Here is a 24,309-nt window from a genome sequence, read left to right as displayed (position 1 = left end):
GACCTCCCCCCTGCTAAGCGCGTTCACCTCGGCCTCCCAATCCCCGCTAATCCCTTCTAAACCCCTCCCGGCACCCACGAAACACCCCCCGTGGCGCGGCTGGCTGCAGGCGCCCCCCCGCCCCGCTCCGCGCCGTTCCGGCCGCCCCCGGCAGGGAGCAGCAGGGGACCGCAGCGCCGGCCCCACGCGCACGGACACGCACCCGCGCACGGACACGCGCGCCCCCGGCCCGCCGGCACCTCCCCAAGGTCACGGCGCTCCGCAGCGCCCCGCGTAGCGGCCGGACGCCCGCAGGTGCGCAATGCGGGCGGGGGGCACCGCGGGTGGGAGGGGGGACTTGGGGGGGGGTGGGGGTGGGGGGGGGCCGCTCGCGCCCCGGCTGCGGCCGCCCCGCGCCGCCCGGCTGCCGGGGGCGCTGCGGGCCGGGCCCGCCGCAGCTCCGCGGGCGCGGCGGCTCGCGGGTTATAAGGGACCGCTCTCTCCGCCCCCAGCGGAGTCTCCCTCCGCCCCCGGCCGCGCTCCCCACCCCTTCCTCCGGCCGCGGAGAAGGGCATGGAGTTGGCGGGAGCCTATAAAAGCCCCTGAGAGCGCGGTGGAGGCACGGCGCTGCGACAGCCTCCGCAGACAGAGCCGGGCCGCGCACCATGTCCCACCGCTGGGGGTACGGCAGCCAGGACGGTGAGTGCCCGGCGGGCTGCGGGACGGGACACCGCACCTGCCGCAGGTCCTCGGGAGCAGCGCTGGGACGTGCCCGCTGCGCGTCGCACTGAGCCCTTGCCCTGAGCGGGAATGAGCCCGGTGGCGCTCTTTTCCTTTTTTTTTTTTTTTTCCCCCCTTTTAACCTTGAGATGCCACCTGCGCCTGAGCAGCCAGCCAGGCGCGCCGCGCGATTTGCCTGGAGCATCTTCTTCTTTCCCGCTGCCGGTCCTTTACTTCGGTAACAGTGCAAGGAAGAGGGGAGGACGGGGCGCTGCTCCGGCAGGACGGGGTGGCCCCTAGAAGGACTCCCCGGTAAAACCCGCGCCTCAGCCTCCCAGGCTCAGGGGCTGCCGGGTCCCCGCCCTGCTCCCCAGGTGGGATTTCCCCTCTGTGTTGCCAGCACTGGCACCCCGCACAGGTGGTACTTTAGTAAAGGCTGATGCTAGCGTTAAAAACATCCTGGTTTTAGAGTGAGGTTATCGTTTATATCCCCCGAGCTTTCGATGTTCCCACCGAGCTGCTTTACGCTGTCTTGCAGGACCCGCTCACTGGCACGAACACTTCCCCATCGCCAATGGGGAGCGCCAGTCCCCTATTGCCATCAGCAGCAAGGCCGCCAAGTACGACTCCTCTCTGAAGCCTCTCAGCTTCAGCTATGATGCCGGCACGGCTCGAAACATAGTCAACAACGGGCACTCCTTCAACGTGGAGTTTGATGATTCCTCTGACAAATCAGGTGAGACCTCATCTTCATGTGTGGGAGTGGAGATGGGAGAAACTGCTACTAAAATGTCTACGGAGGCCATAGGGTGTTTTAAAAGGCAAAAAAATACCAAAGTGTTTTGGCTCCAGTAAGGTCAGGATTCAGCTCCTTTAGGCTGGAAGGAAACTGAGCTGCCGTTAGAAGTAAGCTAAACCTATCAGGGCTGTTTTGAGCTGCCCTGCTGTAAACTCCAGAAAATCGAGTTGCTTTATTTTTGTTTAAATCAGAAGGATTTGCGTATGGGCTCAGCTGTGAAGAGAAAATAAAAAATTATTTGACAAGAACAATTGTAGGCATGGCTCATCATAAGCTATTGACCAAATGGTTAAAGAGGCAAAGTACATGGTAGGAGGAAATTGGCCGTAGAATAACAAAGGATTACAGTTAACAACTTGAAGTGGAAATAGTTTGGGAATAGTTTCTTTGGTTATCAAAATATTATTTCATATTTCTGAAGCCAGTATGCTTCCAGGTTAGTACAGAAACAGAGGAATGATTAGAAAATACCTCTTCGTTCTTTTATAATTTAAACAAGTATTATCCCTGACATTTTCCTGACACTGGGCTTTCTAGATAAAGATAATGTGTCTGACACATTCCTACAAAGTCTGCAAGCAGGTAGTCGTTCCACAGCGTCTTACTGTTCATCGTACTGTATGGTGAAATTAAGCCCTGAATCCTGCAAACCTTTTAGTAATCCTTACTAAAAGGAATGGGCATGTTGATGGACAGATGAAATCCAAGCCAAAGTTACAACAGGTTAATTGTAGTTCTTTAATTGTAGTTTTTCAGCTGGCTGAATTTGCAGAAATCATCACTCTGCTATGATGATGTGTCTCTTTTTAATTTAGACAGAAAAAACAATCCTATTGTAAGTCACTGCCTTCTCTAGACACTGCCTGATTTAACTTGCTTGAGCAAGCGCCCTGTTTTTGCTAAGCATTTTGTTGGCAATGTCATTTAGGGAATGGTGCTGAAAACAAATGATCCGTGCCTACTAAAAATGTGATGTTTCTGCAGGTAATGTAATATAACACTATAACAGACATTCAGCATTACTCTAAGAATTTGACTTTGTATTTTTATTACAATCTTTATAACTGAACAATATTAAGTGGTCAGCTGTAAGTGTTCACAGTTGTATAAATACACATAGATCCATGTATAATTTGTGCAGAGCATCCAGATCAATATTTGTATGTTTTTTTTAAAGGAAAAACGTATTCTGAGTTCTTAGTGTTTATTTTTCTGAAGCACTGAGGAGCCAAAGAGCTGAACACATGTTCATTTTAACAGTGTCATGGGGAATAAGGTAAATGATTCAGAGAACAAAAAAGAATTATGTTTTCACCAGTTACATGCGAGTTTGCTCTTGCTGTCATCCTGCTCTCACTGAGCCCAAGGGAAGCAGGTTCAGGTCTTCACCGTATAACCACACTATTATGTGTTCGCTTTGTGTGTGCGTAAGTTTGGAAAGACTGAACATTAGGTTGTATTTGATAACTTGGGAGGAGAAAATGGCAGGAACATATAATAATCTAAAGAAATGTCTGTAGGAAGAATGATTTTTATGAGGAAAGTCAGTGCAGAACCAGAACATCTGTGACAGGGATCCTCTGACAGATATGCAGTGACACAGCTTTTAGAGTGGGAGGATAGGAGATGCAAGTAGAAACATTCTCAGTAGCTCTATTAGTGAATCAGACACTGATTATTCTTTAGAAAAAAACATTAAACAGATCTCTATGAAGCCAGGTAAGGGTGGTTCCTTTAGTATCACACTTCCTATCGAAAATTACAGTGCATAGAATCTACCTGGCAGCATGCTTAATGGCTTCATTTGTATGCAGTTAACTAGGTAACCTACTTTCCTTACACAAAATAGAGCTGTCTTTGACTTGACTGTGCTTGATTCACTCCTATTTTTGAATTTGAGACTAACTATAATGCACGTACCAAATTCTTGGTTAGACATCATGCAACAGTCACTCAAGGGAAAACTATGGGAAATTGTGATGTGCTGGTATGTTTTACAGAAGACAATGGAATAAAATCCTGTAAATACTTTATACAGGCTGTATTGTTTGCTCCTGTGAGCTGTCCCATATGTAGTAATGAATTGTTTGTGGTGGTAGGCACAAAATGAAGTAGTAAGATCACTGTTTGTGAATAATTTTCAAGACATGGATAATTGCACACAAAGAAGTAAATCCATTCATTAAGAATCTTCAGGCTTGTAACTAATGACCCTGAAGTAAATGGAACAGCAGTTCTAGGCATTAATGTCTGTTGCATACTCTGAAGAGCAGGAGTCAAAAATGAGTTCTTCCAATTAAAAAATAGAGGTAGTAATAGTTAGTATAGTAAAAATAGGTAAGAAAGCCAAAATGCATTTTTGGATAAAACTTTGAAAATAATTGCTACTTATTTCTTTGATTCAGAAAATATGTAATGTGAATACTGTTGATCACAAGTACCAACAAGTAGATGTCACAATATTTAAAATTTTGGTATAAAATATTTTCCCCCAAATAAAAGGCTGTTCCCCCAAAATGTGTATTTCTTACAGTATGTGTGTGCATACAAGAATATGTAATAAAAAGCTTCTGCCCATATCAGTGAAAAACTAAAAATCTAAAAGAAAAAATAAGATTTCTTAAAATGATATCCCATCTTTATTCTTTAGCATAGTAAGGATGTAAAATAAAAGTTTTAACTTTTTAAACAAGAATAATCTAGATGCAATTTATGTGACTAATGTATCTTCACAGAAGAAAATGTTTTTTTTCTCTGCTCTTTAGCAGATCTCTTTACTGATAGGTGGGGCTTTGTAGACATAACTCTTCATTCAGGTTGTAATTATGGCTATGATCATAATAAGTTTTCTCTACAATGATGCTTTAACAGGTAAATGATGTTAAAATCTTTGATAGCTTTAGAACCTGACTTTATTTTACTTTCTTACTAATTTCCTTAGATACGCTTTGATGTTACTAACCATGCTTAGAAAAACCCTCTTTCTAAGCAATTACCCCCCAATCTCCAATTTCATTTCTTGTAGTACAGCCTTTGAATTTCTTGGGTAATCTGACAGCTTTTTATATTCCAGAACACACTTCTAAAGGCTCAGTCAATTCCCAGAGTGAATCCCCTTCAGATTTCACAGTTGTTAGTTGGTAGAAATGGTGTATGGAAACGAAATTCACAAGCCATCATTACCTTGTTTATGAACACTTTTTTGTTTGCTGAAACTCCATGATTTTCTCTTAGATAAAAGGATATCTTCTGTCTTGTTTCCTTGCAGTCTTTCAGAATGTTTTCTTGGACTTGTATGTAGAAAGTGAGCAGCGACTTCCTCTTTCAGTTGTTACTCAGTCTCTCTTCTTCAGTTCTTGCAGTTGCTTTCTCAGTTCTGATGTCTCTTGTCTTAATGGTAGTGAGAGTTGAAGTATTTGTAGGCATTCATCTTTAAAATTTCTATAGCTTTAAATAAAAGCAAAAATTCATTATGGTAAAAGTGTCACTAGAAATAAAACTCCAAATTCAGGTTCATCCACTCTTGTATCCTGGGACCTGACCTTCCATATATGAGTAAAGCAAGCGGTGCTGATAAAATAAAGTGCATTATTATAATTTAAGTTAGGAATTTTATTGCAAAGGTGTGTCTCATGAAGGGTACTTACTTTATCATATTAAACACTTGATATTATAGTCTGCTGTAAGGACATGTGCATTGTTTCACTCTTAAAAGTCAGAAGTAAACAGCGACTTCTCAGAGCTGTAAAACCACCGGAAGTGACTTTGCTCAAGAAAGGCTCAAGAGTCTGAAAGAAGATTTTGTAACATACTTGTAATGTGTTCTCTCTGTAAGTTCCCTGGAAAACTTTTCAGAAATCCCCTAAAACCTGAAATTCAAATGGTAAATGCTCACAGCAGTAGCCACTGTATTCTGTATTTTCCGATCATGTGTTTGATGAGCTTATAAAAGGAAGAAGTCAATCAGCAATTAATTTATTCCATAACAAGGATGTTAAAGTACTGTATTTTAGCTGTAGGACCTGACAGGAGTGAATTGCAGCTGTGGTGTAAGGCTCTAGAGACATTGTTAAAAATACTGGTAATTTCTGCATGTGGACAGGTCTCTTACGTGTTTCCTTGGCCTTTCTTGCTGCTTAGCTAGAAATAATATTGAAATCCAAGACAGAGTCCCAAGTAAATCCAACACTTTTGCAAATATTAAATCTAAAATTATGAGGAGATCTAGGGAAATGAAAATACTGTATTGACCTTGATATTAGCAGCCCTTGTGAGACTTTCAATAGATGTAATCAAATGTATTACCCAATTCTTCCTATAATTGTAAATATTAATGAGGGTGCTTCAGCTGTTGTGAATTATGACTCACTGTAAACAAACCAGTCTGGTCTGTTACATGAGTTATTCAAGAGCCAGTGCTAGCACTGCTTGGTTGGCAGTGAGTTACTCTGAAAGTTGTGCCACTGTTGTTCTTTTCCTACATTTCCACCTCAGCTGGTAAACGGAGGAAGAAACACACAGATCTGCTATCTTTAAGGCACAACTCTTAATTAAAAGTCACTGCTGCTGGTCTATTCTTAGGCTTCCCAGCTCCAAAGATGTAATATTAGCTATGCCAGAATAATTTGCATGTTATCAGTATACAGTCATGGACTGAAGGTCCACAATGCAGTATAGCCTAAGCAATGTGTTGAGCCTTTAGAGTCATAGATGAGAACTGATTGCTTATAGTTTTAGGGGACTGTATTCAGACACCTGTTTGTGTCACAAGTACTTTTGTGCACTGCTTGACTAGAAAGTCAGAGATCCCAGAGGGTGTGTGATCATTAAGTCATTTCTCTTGTGAACTGGGCTCACCAGAAGCTGCAAAGCCTATGTAAGCAAGTGACTTGAGAATAGCTATAGTGCTTCCAGGAATTGGAAAGGAAGATGAGGGGGCTTGAGATCAGTCCTGCATGTTTCAGGCCTTCATTTCTTTAGAGCCCAAAAGTGCTATCCTTCACTTACATCAGCTTTTTTTTTAACATGCAACTTCTCAGCAGAAATTTGACACGGATTGTGCATTTAACTGTCGTGGCAACTTCCTTCCCTTCTTCCAAATTCCTCTTCTAGAGGTGCTTTTAATGAAAAACTAGGAGAAACTAATCAGCTGTTATCAGCTAGGACCACTTTGAAAAGTTTATTTTTAAGATGTAATGAATCTGTGTGCCAAATGTCACCATGACTACTCTTCCCAGCTGATATATTTGTTCATTTGCTTATAGGCACAAAGGACTGCTGCATATTTGGAGGCAATGTTCACACCTTAAGTTTGTTAATAGAATCATAGAATGGTTTGGGTTGGAAGGTACCTTAAAGATCATCTAGTTCCAACCCCCCTGCCATGGGCAGGGACACCTTCCACTAGACCATGTTGCTCAAAGCCCTGTCCAACCTGGCCTTGAACACTTCCAAGCATCCACAACCTCCCTGGGCAACCTGTTCCAGTGCCTCACCCTCACAGTAAAGAATTTATTCCTTATCTAATCTAAATCTGCCCACATTCAGTTTAAAACCATTCCCCCTAGTCCTATCACTACACTCCCTTTATAAAGAGTCCCTTCCCATCTTTCCTGTAGTCCCCTTTAAGTACTGGAAGGCTGCCGGAAGGTCTCCCTGGAGCCTTCTGTTCTCCAGGCTGAACAACCCCAACTCTCTCAGCCTGTCCTCATAAGGCAGGTGCTCTAGCCCCCTGATCATCTTTGTGGCCTCCTCTAGACTCGCTCCAACAGGTCCATGTCCTTATGTTGGGAGCCCCGGAGCTGAACGCAGTATTTCAGGTTGAGTCTCACCAGAGCAGAGCAGAGGAGGAGAATCACCTCCCTCAACCTGCTGGCCACACTTCTCTTGATGCAGCCCAGGATAGGGTTGACTTTCTGAGCTTCAAAATAAAAATCCTTCATTAGATCTCAATGTAATACGAGCACTATGCCCAATGCACAATTTTTGGTGCTGTAAGCAGTCACTAGGATTAGTGTTGTAGTTACTACCATCAGAAATTAAACCAGTAGTTACTTTTAAGAGAACTTTAGTGTTTCCAACTCTTCTTACGAGGTCATTGTCAGCTCATATGGTGAAACATGAGGATTGAAGGCTGATCAGGGACTCAGTACAGGGCCTTATAATTCTTAGAGAACCTCCATTTAAGAGACTACATGGGAAATAAACTCCACTGGCCCCAGGGAGTGTGAGAAAGATTAAGAACCTAAATGACTTTGTATCCTTAAGCAGGTCAGAGTCTCTGGCTGCTGCCCAGTCTGGATGAAATAGTTCAACTGAGGTGAATCAGAATCACTGACCTGCTGCCGATACACGCGTCTGCAGGCCTGCTGCATTTTGGCACATGTTTTATTCTGGTCTATCTTTGTGGAACATCCTTGTTGCTTTATCAGGCTAACCCTCTAGCAAGGTCAGAGAAGGGTGTTTTTCTTATGAGATACCAAATACGTAGTTGTCCTCTTGGTGAAACCCATTACACATGTTTTCTGCAAGTACGATCCCTACAGTCAGATGCTTGCATGCTGTCCTGCACTCTTGCTTGTCATGATACAGTGTCCTAGGAGGAATGTCTGAAAGAGATAACATAAAGAAGGAAACATCTCGCAAAATGTGATGCTCTGTACTCCACATTTCACAGAAGTGACAGCCTACCCTAACTGAACTCTTCAGTCTGTCAGATGGGGAAGCCCATCCTTGCATAAGAACACGAGGCTAATCCCTGAGCATCCTTGTAAGAGCCTTTTTTGTGCCATCAGTAGTGCATGGTGGTCAAGATTTTTTTTTCTCAAGTAATGCTTCATCTACTTTGTCTCCTCAAGTCCTGTTCTTTGCTATACAGATGTCTGTACAGAAGATTACAGAATTACAATGCATATATTTACATACACACATACCTACGACGTCACATACACATGCAGATCTACTGTAGGCTGGTAAAAAATTATGGCTTGCTTGATGCCAAAGCAGTGTGTGTGCAAGAGGGCTGTGCTCGAAGGTAAGGTGCTTGAAATGTCCTGCTGATAGGTTTTTGTTTGGTGGAGTCTCAAATAGAACCGAATTTCCTAAGTTTAGAGCTCTGGACATCCATTGTGCTGTAGTGGACCCATTATTTCAGCTACTGGAAGGAGCTTTGCTGTCAGGGATTTCCATTTGAAGAGCACTTTCTCATTCTGCATTTTCTCAGAGTAGCAAACTTTATAGTAGTATTTTTCTTACCACGCTAATTAGTATCACAGGAAGGAATTAATTCTAACTCATGAAACAATATTGTAGTTCAGCCATTTTGATTATTTCTTTGACAGGTTTAATGCCTTGATGACATTTATTAGTCTCCTGCTCTGTATAGAGAGAACATCCCATAGGACGTAACTAAATAACAGTAATTCCACAGTATAGCTACAGAAATTCACAGATGTGGATGCTGCCACTTCCTGAAAAAAGGTATGAAGTGGTCCACAGTGTTTTTTACAAAGCTGTTCTGTTCTACATGGGAAGGGTAACTACCCAGTGACTTGCCTTTAAATAGAACAGTGAAGTTGTGTGGCCTCGGTAAACAGCTGTCCCAGATGCAGCAAAATGCCTTTTGACTTCTATGTGTTTCTAGATGTCCCAAGAAAGTGTAATGGGGACAAACCAAGTTCACCTTCTTTATCCAAGAAATCCCACACACATAAACGGAACAGTTCGTGTGGTTATTTGACTTTCCAAATTAGTGCTGCTAATACTGAGGCTCACCTAATTTACAAAATGTTATGAGATCATTTCATAACAGTGCAATATAATTACTGGATGTTACTGGTATAACTTCTCCAGTAAAGGGTAGAAGGTTGAAAACAGTTACCGTTTCTTAATCTGAGCAAAGTAGCTCCAAATTTATCTCACTGTAACACTTCAAATAATTGTCAAATAGAAAAACAATTTGCATTTTCAAGCTGTCACCTCTTGGGCTGTTAAACCTCTATGGAGACCAGGTTATGATGTAGATTGTGTTGAGTAGGTTGAGTCTGTAAGAAAAGAATCTTTTCCGGGTTGGCTTGTGCTGTCTTCACTCTGCATCTGAAGTTGTGCTATATAACAAGAGGGAACACAGCTACGTATGTATTTTCAGGATGGTTTTCACTAATGCTAATTTCAAAAGGAAGGGGGCTAACGATCAGATGCTCAAAGATGGATCAGAACTTCCCCATCCCTCAAAAAAAGCGGATGGAAAGGTTGGACTTCTATTGTCAGTGAGGCCCGAATGGATGTCACATAGGACAAGGACAAGTCACCGGTGTGAATGTTGCTCCAATTCTCAATGAACTTTTATTTTGCAAAAGCTGGTAGAATTTATTAATGGTTTAAAAAGCTTGTGCTGGAAAAAAAATGAAGCTCTAACATTTCTATTTTGCCTTTTAAGTTTAATTTAAAATTTTACTTCTTTGGAAGGGCTGAGAAGTATTAAAAAAAATAACTACTTAATGTAGGCTAGAACAAGAAGGGCTGTTCTGTAATTAAGCCTGCTGAATTTGTATTCATTCACACTAATCTAATTATTACTTTCTTTGAATGCTCTGCTGTGAGTCAAAATAAGCTAGTGCTGGATTTGAGAACCACAGAATGAGAAAAGTAAGCAAAAACTGCAAAGAGATTTTTGTGCATCTTTTGAATTTTATGAGACTGTAACAAACTTTGCGTAGAGAAATAACACTGCAGATGGATCTAAGAAGATTGCATGGTTCTGCTTTTCAGCATGCTTTCCATTGATTAATAATGGCAGATTAACCTGTGCTGCGCTAGTGCTTTCTGAGATTGTGGAATGGTGGAACCTCAGTCCATTTGTACCTGCAACGAGCAGCAAGTCCGTTAGCCAGACAAACTGAAACATTGCAACTCCATGGCATCATTTTTAAATGAAACATGATACTGTGTGGATTAAATGATTTTGCATCTGTAAAGGCATAGCAACCAAATACTTCATTTTCAAAAGGAACTTACGCACATTCACAGTCGCCATTCTGAAAAGAAGTATTCCGATTTGTAGTCCTGTGCTTGAAACAGTTATGCTTCTTGGCAACTAGCACATGCAGAAACATAAAAGTAGAATAAGATATGTTCCTATTTAATTATTTTAAGTAACCATTGTTCTTTGTGTCACATAGCTTGACAATAGGTAGGGCAAGTCTTGGTCTGTTGGCTGTTCAGTGTTGGCTACAGTATTGGAAATATATTCACAGTTTTCAAATAACATGTTGGGAGACTTCTAAATATACTTACCAAAGGAACCCCAAGCAAATGCTAAATTTGTCCACTGAACTCAAATTTTGCATGTGTAAGGCACACCAGTGGAAACTAATGTGTTTTACGTGTATCTTATATTTAATTTTCATGTATTCCATTTTTTTAGTCAAATCCTTCTCACTTCATTGCCAAGTATCCATGGCTGTTGTTGTCCATGCTTGCATATAATCAGAATTATTCAAACCTGAACAGGCAGTGACCTTTTCCTATCTGCATTTGATGTATATTTTCACACATGCACGTATTGTGATAGTGTCCAGACTAATTGCAGACTGAAAGGAAAGCATCTTTACTCCACAGAACCATTTTGTTTGTGGCACATACACAGAGCACACTTACATGTAATAGTTGATGTCAACACTCTTCTGTCACTTTATTGTGTGTGTATATATATATGCACACACATATATATAGATAAATTGATCTCTAAGATATATAGCACTTCAAATTACATTTTAAAGTATTTTTATTTTTAAATACTAACATCTTAAAGATTTAATTGTGGATTTGAGATGCTTAGCAAAAAAACCCCAACACCAAACCTCAAACCAGTGTGAAACCTTGCTCTAATAACTTGGATAAATAGCTCTATTTAATAGGACTATTTGTTATTGTTCTGTGCTTTATGCTGCACTGGAGGAGACATTGTCTGTGCCTTGAGCATTTTGCAGTAATAGGGCTTGATCCTGCATATCGTAATGGTGATTGGTCACAGTTTAAGTACAAGGTTAAAACTAACAAGCGGAATAAGGGAGCTCAGGGGAACTCACTCCTGTATAATTGAAAGTGTGGCTGGGCATTCCATTTACAGCAGTCCCATGGTAGGAGTAATGTCAGATAGTGGAGAACATAAGTAAATGCCTCACTTCTGACCCATATTTTTAAAAATCTGTCTCTGCAGACATTGCCATTTTCATCACCATTTTTTAAACTCATTCTTGAGGAGTAAAGGATGGGAGGGACAAGAGATTTGAATTCACAGCTCTGCAATGCCTTGCGCTGTGTCTAGTGCTTTACCTCGCTGCAACCGATGGCTAACGGGTGTTTAGGTTTAATTTGGAACAAAAACCATTTTGCTCAATCCAATCTGCCACAGGATTTGCAGGATTAAGGCCTAAATGGATAAAGTGTCTAAAATGAAGGGACAGAGTATGTTAGTAAGTGAAAGATTATTTGGTCTTTAAGTGTACTTCCATAGAATAACTCTATATGGGCCTCTTACAAAGGCTATTATTTTTCTTGGTGTTTTTTTTATTTGGTGACAGAAAAGTTACATCCTTAGCTCTCCCCTCGTCACCTGTAATATTAGCATGCCTGTTAAATTGCCAGTGAGATGCTCACTGTAAAGTCACTTGTGTTTTTTTTATACATTTATTATTGGTTTTGGCGTAGTGCAGCAATGTACCATTGAAGATGGTCTGGAGTAGCATGGCAGCATGTAGAGCAATGAACTGTAATTCACTTGAAGACTTGAGATGGCCATTTCACTTTGAAGTGAGACTTTATAACAAAAAAGGCTCTTTGCTTTGCAGTTCTGCAAGGAGGAGCGCTGGATGGAGTCTACAGACTGGCACAGTTTCACATTCACTGGGGATCCTGTGAGGGCCAAGGGTCTGAGCACACTGTGGATGGTGTGAAGTATGACGCAGAGGTAGGACATGCCTTACCTTCTCCAGTCTTTTGTATGTAATGAGTATTTTATGTTTTTAATATTCCACCACAGTAGCAGCTTCTCTACAGATCTTCATAGGGTGAGAGATTGTGGTGGTTACCATAGAGGATTATGGTACAATGCTACCTACTCCTTGCAAGAGCAGAGATTAGAATTGGAGGACACATGTAATATTCTTTTTCTCAGCTACTTCATGTCAAAGGGACTAACAGAAGCAGAAAACCCCTCATTAATTATCCCTGTTTTTTCCCTGCTTCTTGGTGACTCCTGAAAATTATGAAGAAATAGAATTGCAGCACCTCTGTACACACAAATCTCCTTTTCCTGGCTTCAGTTCTTAAGATCAGAGACATTTATATAAACAACAGAATAATTTTGGGGCAGACCCTTTCATCTTTTCGTAGCAAAGAAGCAAGGGGAGTTGTGAAGAGCACAGCTTGCAAAGTGAGACCTTGCAGGCACTCTTTGTAATGTCCTTAAGACTCCAGATGTCCCTTGGACCACTTAAGGCTTTGTATGATAGCCACACTACAGAAGTGGGGTGACTTGAGTGCCTTGCATCCCACCTTTCCTTGTCCCTTGTTTAGAAATCTACCTCTGGATGCTGTGACAGACTTTTTTAACCCTTTCATAGATACACATTGACTGAACATACATGTGATTTGCATTGCCGGATAAAAGAAATGGCCTCACAAATTACTTGGCTCTGCTGCTTTTTCATGAGATAGAAGTAGCTTTTGTCTTATCTGAGAAACTTGCCATTGTCTTACCTCTGTTCACAGTACCATAATTACTTGCTCAACTTGACTTGCAGATGTGGGGAAACAGCCAGATGAACTAAATTAGAAATAACTTGAAAAAGAGAGCAGCATCCTCGCTAATGTGACTTGGAGATTAATTTCATATTCTTTTCAGACGCTTTCCAGAAACAGACAGGACTGATCTTTTTAAAAGCTCTCTAGATTGCAGGTCCAATCTGTAGTTAATGTGTCTTCTCTGCTTCTTCTGACACTGACAATCATGTATTTCAGTGTTGATAAGAACTCCAGGATATATAGCATTTAAATACTACATCAAAATCCTGCAGGCTGCATGCGGGAAAAACTCATGCTGGAGATAACAGGAGCTTCACCAGACTAAAAGCAGAACAATACAGCCACAGTTTGCATTTAAAACTCATCTGGGGATAAGAGTGAGAAGCAAAATAAAATGCATGACAGAAATATCTTTGCATAAATGAAACTTGAAAGTAGATGAATGATTCAACAAATTCTTAACTGTACACAAAAGTTAAATCTCAGCAGTAAAACACCATCTGCTCTTAATGTTTAATAAGTTACTTCCCTGCATCCTCATTTGTAAAATATTGTGGATGGAATATTGTCTTCATAGTGCTTCTTATTTTCTTGCTCCTAGCTCCATATCGTTCACTGGAACGTAAAATATGGTAAATTTGCTGAAGCTGTGAAGCATCCTGATGGTTTGGCTGTGGTAGGCATCTTTATGAAGGTTAGTTAAACTTTTTCTTTTGTATTATTTGGATGAGTCCAGTATGTTCATTGTGTTGCAAGGGGATCTAAGTCTAAAATGTAGAATAAAGCAGCATTATGCTGTACTGCCTAAACCCATAGCATACTAGGTGGTACTCCAAATTCTTGTCTTGCTCTACATATAAAAATTGTACACCAGCCATGGAGTATGACTGCCATCATCACTGTGGCAGGCCTATAGCAGCATACTTTGCCTTCATCATGACAGTGACACTGCCATAACTCTTATCAGTGAAAAGTCATGTGCATAATTGACAGTTCTCTGTGTATGAATCTGCAGTACGACCAGCCTAAGTAACACCTATTTTCCTTTTCCTCTCATTGTTAAATGTCCAGAGCATCTTGTCTTCACAGCTAGTTGGAGAAGGTGATTGTGCCCCAGCAGTGTGCACTTTGTCCTGGCCTCGCTGTATTTTATTAGGAGAGTGACTTCTATGAAAAAAGAACAGCTCAAGTCCAAAAATAAAACCACACACTGTAAATGAAACTACCTTTATTCTGTCCAGTGTCCTTGGCTGACCTATTTGTGCTGACTGTCAAGTGGCATGATTTTACAGAGACAGTTGCAGTCACTTTTGCTATAATACTACTGTTATGTAATGAAATGGTGCTGGGAAAACGTGCTATAAATGTTTCCTTGAGAACTGTAATGGAAAATTAAAGGTATCATGAGAATGCATGTTTATTTTCTTTTCATATGGTTTCTGTTACAGGTAGGAAATGCCAGGCCTGAAATACAGAAGGTTGTGGATGCTCTGAACTCCATTCAAACCAAGGTAATATTTGCTACCTGTGGTGATAGACACAATCACGACTGTGCTGTGTTGTTTTCTTCAGAAAGTGGATTTTTTTACTACTTCCCAGTCTGCTACATGTACGACAGTAAAACAAACCTTCCTGCCATCAGCAGTAATCGTCCTGTAATCCTAAATGCAAAATAGATTTGAATGAAGTTGTGGTAGAGGGCAGGCAATACTAGAAATGGCAATTATTTTGTATCTCTGACTACATTTCTCTGTCTTTTAACTGCATTTAAACCTGTAGGGTAGGATTCATTTTCCTAGTCTAAATTACTCTTCTAGGTGCCCTTTCTAGTCAGTGATGACAGCTGCAAAAGGCACTTCCCCTCATCTCCTGCTGTGGGATAAATTTTCTCCTCCAAGAGGTCATGTTTCTCTTGGCTATTTCTAGAGAGAGTCCAGATAAGAAGTTTGATCAGGGTATCTAACTCTTAGGAAAAAAAAGCCTTTCTGTATTTTAAATATTGTCTGAAGCATGTGTGTGATCTTAATGACCTGAGTAATGAGAAACTAAAAGTACTTACTGAGTAATTACGTACCTTCATAGTGGGTAAAGGCCTGTGCCAATGAGAAATGTGGACAGGAAAGGTAAGAATGAGACTGCGCTGTCATCTTTGTCATCAGGCTTCCTTTGAGGTAAATGGATGTTGCCATTTACTGCAATGGACTCGCCAACAGGTCTCCCAGGTTCTATGTTTCCATTGCAGTCAGTGTACATGGCATCTGAAATCTCATTGTTCCTTCAAGCAGGGTCAAATCATATCTCTAGGAGCAAGGAACATAAATTCAACATTTCAAATGAAAGTCTTATGTTATAAGAAATACATTCCTGAAAGTCTTTAATCCCAAATGTACTGTAGGAAGCACTCAGTGCTTCATGCCAAGCTCCATTTCTGCCTTTCTCCAAACATGGAGCTTCCTGTAGGAGACTTCAGTACTGCAAGCCTAGCATGTGTATGTGGTCTCTCCCCTGATGTTTGCCCACCTACTTTCTCTATTGTAGGGAAAGCAAGCTTCCTTCACAAACTTTGACCCCACTGGACTGCTTCCTGCATGCAGAGACTATTGGACATACCCTGGCTCACTGACCACCCCCCCCCTGCTCGAATGTGTGATCTGGCATGTCCTGAAGGAGCCCATTACTGTCAGCCCCGAGCAGGTAGGTCTCCAATGAACGGTGCTAGTAGATGTGTACTGGAGTCATATTGATTGCTTCAGTTCAGCCCTCCAGGCCATCTTTGAAGTGGTGGTTTATGTTACTGCAGAGCTATGCAGGGCAATAGCTAGTATCACATGTCAAAAATATGTATCTGAAGTGGTTATCGTCTTCTGTCAGGACTCTGCTTCTATGTGTGGAAGTAGAGTTTGCTGTAAAATGTAAGGCTGTCCCCCATTTGGACACAGTCCAGGGAAAATTTGGGGGGTTTTAAAAATTTAATCAGGCTTTCTAGATACATGGTTAGAGCTGCCATGTGGTAAAAATCTGGGAAAATTGTAGCATGCACGAAAAGACCATTTGCACATGCAGAGTTAGTCTAGCACGTGTTATGAGCATCAGCAGGTTTGCTGTACATGCACACATCACCTGGCTGCGTATAATTGCCCTGAAAATACTGGGATTACCAAGCATCTGAAGAGCATGTATTCTGCATCCGCAGTTTCACACTGTAGAGCTGTGGTTGGTTTGTTGATCTTCCAGGATTTCCAGGACACAGGGCTCATTTTACAAGTTCTAGTCAGCACAGAACAGACTGGGAAATCCCACGCAGAATTGTGACAATCCTAACAAAACTGCATTGTTCAGAAGAGAGAAAACTTGCAGATTCCAGAAGTCTGCTGCCTGAAGAAACCCTTTACTCTGAGCATCTTGGGGAGGATAGAATCTTCCTAGTATGAAGGAGCTTGTGCAGATTAAATCACTCCTGGCTCTAGCTTTCTGCACCATCCATTAATGAAATGACATAGAGACAAGATTCCATCCTTGGGTTCGCATCTATGTGCTTGGGAGATATATTTATAGGCTCTAGATTCTATTTATAAACTAGCCCTGAAGGGCCTTAGTTTACCCTTCAAACTCTCAACTCCCTTTTGTCAATGTAAGGCATGCTAACATTATATATGCATAATTCTAGGGTTTTTATTCAGCTAATAAGAAAAAAGTGCAACTGAGCTGTTATGGGACTTAACGTAATGAAAGATAGAATAAATGACAAGGAAGAACTATTGGAAATAATAATTACGGAAATGCTTACCATTGATAAACTGCCAGGGAGCATTAAAGTTGACACTGTTTACTTATTTTAAACTGCTGGTATCGCTATTGATAATGTGAGGTTTGCAAATACGGTCTTATTATAGGGCAGGAGCATATTCACCAAAATAGATTTGTTTTTCCTACTACACCTACTTTAACCACCTGCAAGTGGTAAAAGGCACCACTTGTTTCTCCCACACACCCCCCTCCATATTACCATCTACATTTCAAAGATGGATTTGAGATCAAAACAGTGTGTGTGGCAGCTTGCCTTTTCATTCCAAAGCTGATCAAAACAAGAAACCGTAAAGCGGAGTATTGACACTGGGTTTAAGTTGAGTTGGTTTTCCAAAGACAGATAAAAGCTGGCTATTACAGCAGGGTGTAGCGAACCCATTATCATTTGCTGTAGTGACACAGCATTTCCTGGCAGAGGTTGAGCTTCAAACTTTGTTCCTGTTGGTCCTGAAGGTAAAGTCCTCACCTGACTGGTCACTGCTGGGGGCCTTCCTCCTTGAATGAGGGAAAGCCTGACTCTTACAAAATGCTGTATCCCACCTACATATTTTTGTCAGCAGTTCCAGCTGTCTTTACAAGATCACATTTGGGATGGGTTATTATTTTGGCACAGACTTTTTCTTAGTTTTGGAGATGCCCACTTAGACATCAAGGTGCTTTTATTACATCAGACTGTGTACACACTGATTTTACTTTAGAAACAAGCACTAAAACCTTACAGTATGCTCCTATTGATGTGGAGTGATTTCCTCTCTCATAGTATTTGAAAATCAAGAAATCTTGAATGAATTTGGCTGCTTTAATTTGACCCAAGGGTAAGGTAAATTTATTTTTTTAATATCAACTGGACACACAAAAATCCAACTTCCAAAAGAGCCAAACCAATATACTTGCAAAGGATTCTGAAAGGGTTTTAATTCAGATCTGGATCAAGGACAAACAGCTCTTTGTGCACAGTGTTCAGAAAATGTGTGCCTAGGTCTTTGTCTTCTGTACTTTCTTAGTTCTTGGTAGGATATTTTGTGGACAGGAGAGCCTGTGTCAGGACCGTTTCTTTAGACCATTAGTGCTGGTGAAATTTTGAGTTGGACCTCTGGCTCAGGCCCAAGGTGTATAATTCAAATAATCCTGCTGAAACAAGAGTATGCATTTGAGGACGTTTGTGCTTTTTTTTCTACAGATGTGCAAACTCCGTGGCCTTTGCTTCAGTGCTGAGAATGAGCCTGTGTGTCATATGGTGGACAACTGGCGCCCATGTCAGCCTTTGAAAAGCAGAGAAGTCAGAGCTTCCTTCCAGTAACCTCAGTGCTGAGTGTGTTAGAAATTGCTGTGTTTGTGAGGAGCCCCTTTTGCTAAGCACAAATCAGACCTTTGCCATGTGTGCCCTGGCAACATCTTGTTTCCCAGATCCATTCTTTCTTTCGCTCTGCATCTAAAATGCCAGCTAATGAAATGTGAAAGGCTCTTGGCCAAATAGGAAAGATTTCTTAAGGTGTGGGGTTGGGGGAGGCATGGGGGGGTGTGGCTGTGTGCGTTTTGGTGACTATTTCTGCGACTGACCCTATGGTATAACAGTATGTTGGCTACTTGGGAGAGGATATGCTGAGAGCAAAATAAGCCATTTTAAGAAACCTCATCCACTGGTGTGATAGGACACATAACTAACAATAACTTGAAGCTTTGTGAAAAGCACAGGAATACAGAATCTAGGTATGATTTAGGAAAAAAAAAGTACTTTGAGAAAGCAAAATGAATATTGAGAATTAGACTTCTTAGATTTTAAGAAACTGACATGTAAATATTTTTGACTGTTTTACATTTTTACCCATGCTATCGACAACCTTGATTATGTCTTAATGGTAGTGTTGGATTTTTTTAATTAAAAATGTTCTAAGTTAAGTATTATCTTTAAAAGTTGTTACCATAGGAATAATACAAAATATCTTTTCATTGAAATAATATATGCTCTAATTTAAAGAGGAAAACAATATTGTATTTTAGATAACTTCTCTAATAAATCTATACTTATATTTTGCTTCCATGGTGTTATTTTAATTCAGGAAAGGAATCACTAATCCGTTTTCATCGTTTCATATTAAACATATTTACTAAACATCTCGTATATTGGGAATTGCTTTCAATGACAGTGAAGGTGAATGCCAACCTATATGGATGTATTAGGAAATTTTCTCTAAGTAGCTCTCTGATAGACAGCAGAAGGAAGTGTTAGTTTTGAGCAATAGAAAACTGTCAAATCTCCCCCTGTGAAAAGCTTCCCCATTTAAAACACTGCCTCCCTCCTTCAAAAAAAAAAAAAAAAAAACACCCAACCAAAAAACACAAAACCCCCAAAACCAGAACAGTAAAACAAAATGTTCTTTTGCCACAAGTCATTTGTTCTAAGTTCAGCTTTTCTTAATGGAGCTATAAAGGTACTTGTCTCTTCTTACAACCATGCTAATTCAGGTTCTTCATGTTGAGTGGTTTGAATACTCTACTGACTGTCGCTCGCAGGCCTGAGTGCTACATGTGTGTCCCCTAAACAATGCAAGGGAGGTTACACCTCTAAAATTAGAATTATAGATTCAATACATTGTGGCTTAAAGCTGCTGAAGCAAGCCAAGAGGAAACAACTTACAGAATCACAGGATGGCTGAGGTTGGAAAGGATCTCTGGAGGTCATCTGGCCCAACCCTTCTGCTCAGTCAGAGCCACCTTGAACAGGTTGCCCAGGATCATGCCCAGATGGCGTTTGAGTATCTCCAAGGATGGAGACTTAGGGGCTTATGACCCACTTATTTCAGCAGGTAGCATCCTTTTGCTGAAGCAAAGTGCTTGTTAGCAGTCACAAACATCAGACTTCTTCCTGGTATTGTGTATGTATGCCAGAATTTGCTTTCAAAAGTGGCAATTTTCAAATTTTAAACCTGTTATCTTGACAGCTATGATACATCAACCACTAAGTAATAAGACTTCCTGAAAAGTGGTAATCTCATTGGTACCTGTACAGCTTAAATGGTATCCAGGCTAGTATGTGACAGAATAAATTTCTGCTTAATGGCTAGGGTAAAAACCTGGAAATGCCTGTGAAGTTCTAACCACTGCTGCCATAAAAAGTTTCATATACCATACTCCATTGCACTTCAAGGTTGCTCCATAAATAATAAGTAACAGCAAAGACAACCAACATCAGCCATATATTTATCATCTTGTTTGCACAAGCCTGTTTACCTGGAATGTTGCCAGTGCCATATGTTTGCTTTTGCTGAATACGAAGTACTTTTGTATTCAGCCAGACAATGCAAGCTGGTGTTCGTAAGTCATATACATGATGTACAGGGAGAGCCTGCTGTTTGTCTTACCTGTGTGGTCTACCAGGGAACACTTTTTCATTTTCATTTTTTTCTTTCAAGTTTCCTTAGAGAACTGTACCCCAAAATCTTCACACAAAACCCTCTCCAGCATAAAATGATACATGGCCTTATCATAAATTCACACTTTGCAGTTAGACTCTTGTGCAATGGATAGCCTTTTCAAGGAAGACATATATTCAGGCCAGCTCAGAAAAGAAGAAAAATTCCCTGGCATTCATGATCCATTTCTTGAATGGTGAGTTCAATTAAGATAAAGCTGAATAGAACCATTCAGTTCTTCCTGACCTCTAGTCTCCTTCACTATTAGCTCATATGAACAGGTTATAATTAGGTCTTGAAGTTGTTTCACAACAGACTTAAAACAACATCCATTCTAACATCACACTCAGACCTATTTCAACTGGAAAACTTTATGAATTCTTAATGAAAAAAGAAGAGACCACTTTGGTCATGGATCAGAAAATGATCAACGGCAGGTAATTGCATTACTGTCAAGTAAGCAGCTCTGATTAAAGGAAAATTTATTTAGAAGAAAAAAATAAAAAGAAAAAGAAGGCTAGTGTGTTAATTTGAAGTCATCGTAAAATACTCAGCCAGCACTTTGATGGGGGAGAGAAGCACGTTCACTTGCAAACTGTTCATTTTGCACAGTTTGTGATCTTGTCTCGCGCTTGTCTGCCAACTCCATGTGTTAGAACATTTTATGATTTCTCCACTGCTATTTCTAAGGGTTGGATGTGTCCTAGATTGACATGGGCGGGTAGACTGTGATTAGAGGTATTCCCTATGAGTTTAGATAATAATGCCCTGCATGGAGTTAGCAATATTTATAGAAGTCCAGAGAGTTTACAGAAGAGTATCACTCACTAAATGACAGTTTTAGGATTTTCTAACTCTTCAGAGAAAAGCCCTGCAAGCAACAGCTGTGTGAAATCTAGTATCGTAGAAACAAGCAGTAATGAAAGTACAGGCAGTGGCTTTATTATAAAATTCCCATGGACCTTTTAATGTCAGCCACTTCCTCTTCCAAACCACAGCATCTTATACAGTCACGTAACACCTAGTGACAGTTGCTTATACTGAGTGTTTGATATATTTTAAGTCTATTTGGCAACTGGACACCACCACTGTCCCTCTTCCTCTTTCAGTATGATGGTAAAGGGCTGTGCTGCCTCAATGCCATCGATGGTTCACTCAGGCCATGAGACTCCCTGACCACCAACTTCCTAAAGGTACAAGTGCAATGGGCACATGTTCAAAGCCATCATGGCTCCATACCAAACAGCGAGAGGTATGATGACAAAATTTTTCAGGGATCCCTGACTAATTTTAGATCACAAGTCTCGCTGTTTTTTTATCCAAGCCGCAAACCAAAGCCGTTTTGGGTACATCCCCATCCCAGTGTGGATTACAGTGTAGTGATTCCCCAAGCTCTCATGTTCATCCAACATCAAGCTCTTCTGGATGCTCACTTTCATTCAGAGCTCAAAGCAACATAGCTTTGTTGCCTGAGCTGATGGACCCAGATTCTCAGCAGGGCTCAGTGCTAATACCATGTAGCTGTGTTGCTCCTAATCCCAGAATAGTCAGTGAGGATGTCAATCCACTGCAGTTTATTAAACAATAAAAAGATATCCATGTTTTGAAAAAGGCAATATATAAGCACTGTTTTTATAATCTTGCATGGTATGAGGCATTGTATATATATGAGAAGAGGCAGCCACTGCTCTTTTGAACTCACACCCTGAGACAGAAAAGAAATGCATTGAGACAATATGCAATAAACAAGTTATTAGAGCGGACAGGTGGATATTAGCTACATATTTTTCTTGAGGGGTAGGTTTTAATGAGTCTTGTAACATCACTAAGTATTCAAGGACCTGGAAAATTTGCTGCGAAGTACTAGAATGGAATAGAACAATTCAGGTGGACGGGACCTACAATAATCATCTAGTCTAGCTGTCTGACCAGTTCAGGGCTGACCAAGTTAAAGCATTGGTTAAGGCCATTGTCCAAATGCCTCTTAAACACTGATAGACCTGGGACAATGACCACCTCTCTAGGAAGCCTGTTCCAGTGTTTGACCTCCCTCTTGGTAAAGAAATGCTTCCTAACGTCCAGTCTAAACCTCCCCTGGTGCAGCTTTGAACCATTCCCACGTGTCCTATCACTGGATAACAGGGAGAAGAGATCAGCACCTCCCTCTCCATTTCCCCTCCTCAGGAAGCCACAGAGAGCAATGAGGTCACCTCTCAGCCTCATTTTCTGAAAACTAGACAAGCCCAAAGTCCTTAACCACTCTTCACAGGATATGTCTTTCAGCCCCTTCAGCAGCTTTGTTGCCACCTTCTGTCAGGGAAGCCCCAAGATCAAACAGGGAAAAAGAGTTTGTGTGGCACTTGGGTACCTTGGACCAGGGATAACACAGGCAGAAATCTTTCTCTGTAGCGCTACACGAAGGGTGTCTCAGAGGCACAACAGACACTCCAAGGCTGATAGATTTCCCAAGAAGCAGAGCTAGGCTGGATGCTGATCTACCAGCCCAAAGGCCAGGTCCAAAGGTTCAGCTCACTCCATGAGGTGGGAGGACTCCACCTGCAGGGTTCATCAGTGTAAGAAGTGGAATCCATGACCAGTGATGGATCCGCTTTGCTGATCATGTGCCACCCCATGTATAGAGGAAGAAGCAGGCTAGTATAAGGACTCATGGAACATTTGCTCCCACTCTCCTCCACAGCTGGGCCTCCTCCAGTGCACCTGAGCACGGAAGGACAGTTGGAGAGAAGTGCCCTTTCCCAAAAATAGGAGAAAGGATAGCCTGTTTTTTCAAAACTGTGTAGCAGCAGAATACTTTTTTGAAGTTACTGAAAAGGTCAGGGAAGAACTTCCTCTTTCCTCTGCCCAAATTCCTCTTCAACCAGCTAGCTTGAACTTGATACAAGAAGAAGAACATGAGGCTGTTTAATAGGATGATACTCTCATCAGGTGATGCAGAATATTGTAATTTGGATGATGCAGACCTTCACCACTTTACCAATTGTATTTCTGCCCAAAGTCACTATAAACAGTCTAATTACATTATTCTTAAATGGCAGTCTTAAATAATATATTATTTGAGTCAAAATCAAAACCAAAAGGTCTCTAGATACTTGCACTGACATGTCTTTTTGTTGTTTTAGTTAATAATAACCATGCCCTGAGAAGGAAGATAGAAATACTAAAGAAAACAAGAGTAGCATTTTGCAGGAAAAAAAGATAAAATCAAGGCTTGAAAAAAATACCATCCTCACTCAGAATGTGTTCCTGGGAGATGTTTGAAAGGACAGCATTTTGCAGATGAGCTTAAAAGAGGGTGGTAAACATAATTTCCTCCTACTCTCTGTAGAAGTGCATCAGACTCACTTAAATGCTTTTTGACTAGCAATGGAAATCATACGCAGACGGCATTCTGAAACTGAAGTATTTTAAATTATTTTAGAGACATAAACAAGCAATTAATGAATGATAAAGCCTACAGATAGAAAATGCAGCAATCCCAGCATGAGTAAAATGCCCCTGCTGTGACTTCTTAAATATCCTGTTCTGCTCTGCATTTCTCTCTCTGGAGAAGAACTTGTCATATCATCAAGGGTGTGGGAGAAGCAATACAAAAAATTAGGGCCTGATCAAGAAAACTCTGATGTGACTAATAACTGACATGAGTAATCACATCCACTAATTGAAGTTCAATTGGGTTGCCACACTCCCTGCACAGGAAAGGCTATTCTTCTTCCATGAAGAGTGGAGTTAGAAGACTGAATTCCTGAAAGGTCAGGTGTCCTGTTC

General features: G+C 41.0%; 1 protein-coding gene and 1 long non-coding RNA gene across 3 annotated transcripts in view; one reads left to right on the top strand and one right to left on the bottom strand.

The window, feature by feature from the left end:
- The first annotated feature begins 429 nt into the window (after positions 1–429).
- LOC141919920 (carbonic anhydrase 2) lies at positions 430–19,140 on the top strand. Its single transcript, XM_074816482.1, has 7 exons — positions 430–678; positions 1,238–1,435; positions 12,349–12,467; positions 13,905–13,997; positions 14,752–14,814; positions 15,842–15,997; positions 18,291–19,140. The coding sequence occupies exons 1-7, from the start codon at positions 645–647 to the stop codon at positions 18,408–18,410; spliced, it is 783 nt and encodes a 260-aa protein (XP_074672583.1). The 5' UTR covers positions 430–644; the 3' UTR covers positions 18,411–19,140.
- Positions 15,173–24,309, bottom strand: part of LOC141919921 (uncharacterized) — a 47,860-nt gene continuing 38,723 nt past the window's right edge. For both annotated transcript variants that reach the window (XR_012622170.1, XR_012622171.1), the window contains one exon: positions 15,173–15,603. This is a non-coding gene — a long non-coding RNA (uncharacterized LOC141919921). The remainder of the gene's footprint in view (positions 15,604–24,309) is intronic.

This window comes from Strix aluco, chromosome 1 (genome assembly GCF_031877795.1).
Source record: "Strix aluco isolate bStrAlu1 chromosome 1, bStrAlu1.hap1, whole genome shotgun sequence".
NCBI classification, from domain to species: Eukaryota; Metazoa; Chordata; class Aves; order Strigiformes; family Strigidae; genus Strix; species Strix aluco.
This window is presented reverse-complemented; position numbering and strand designations above follow the sequence as displayed.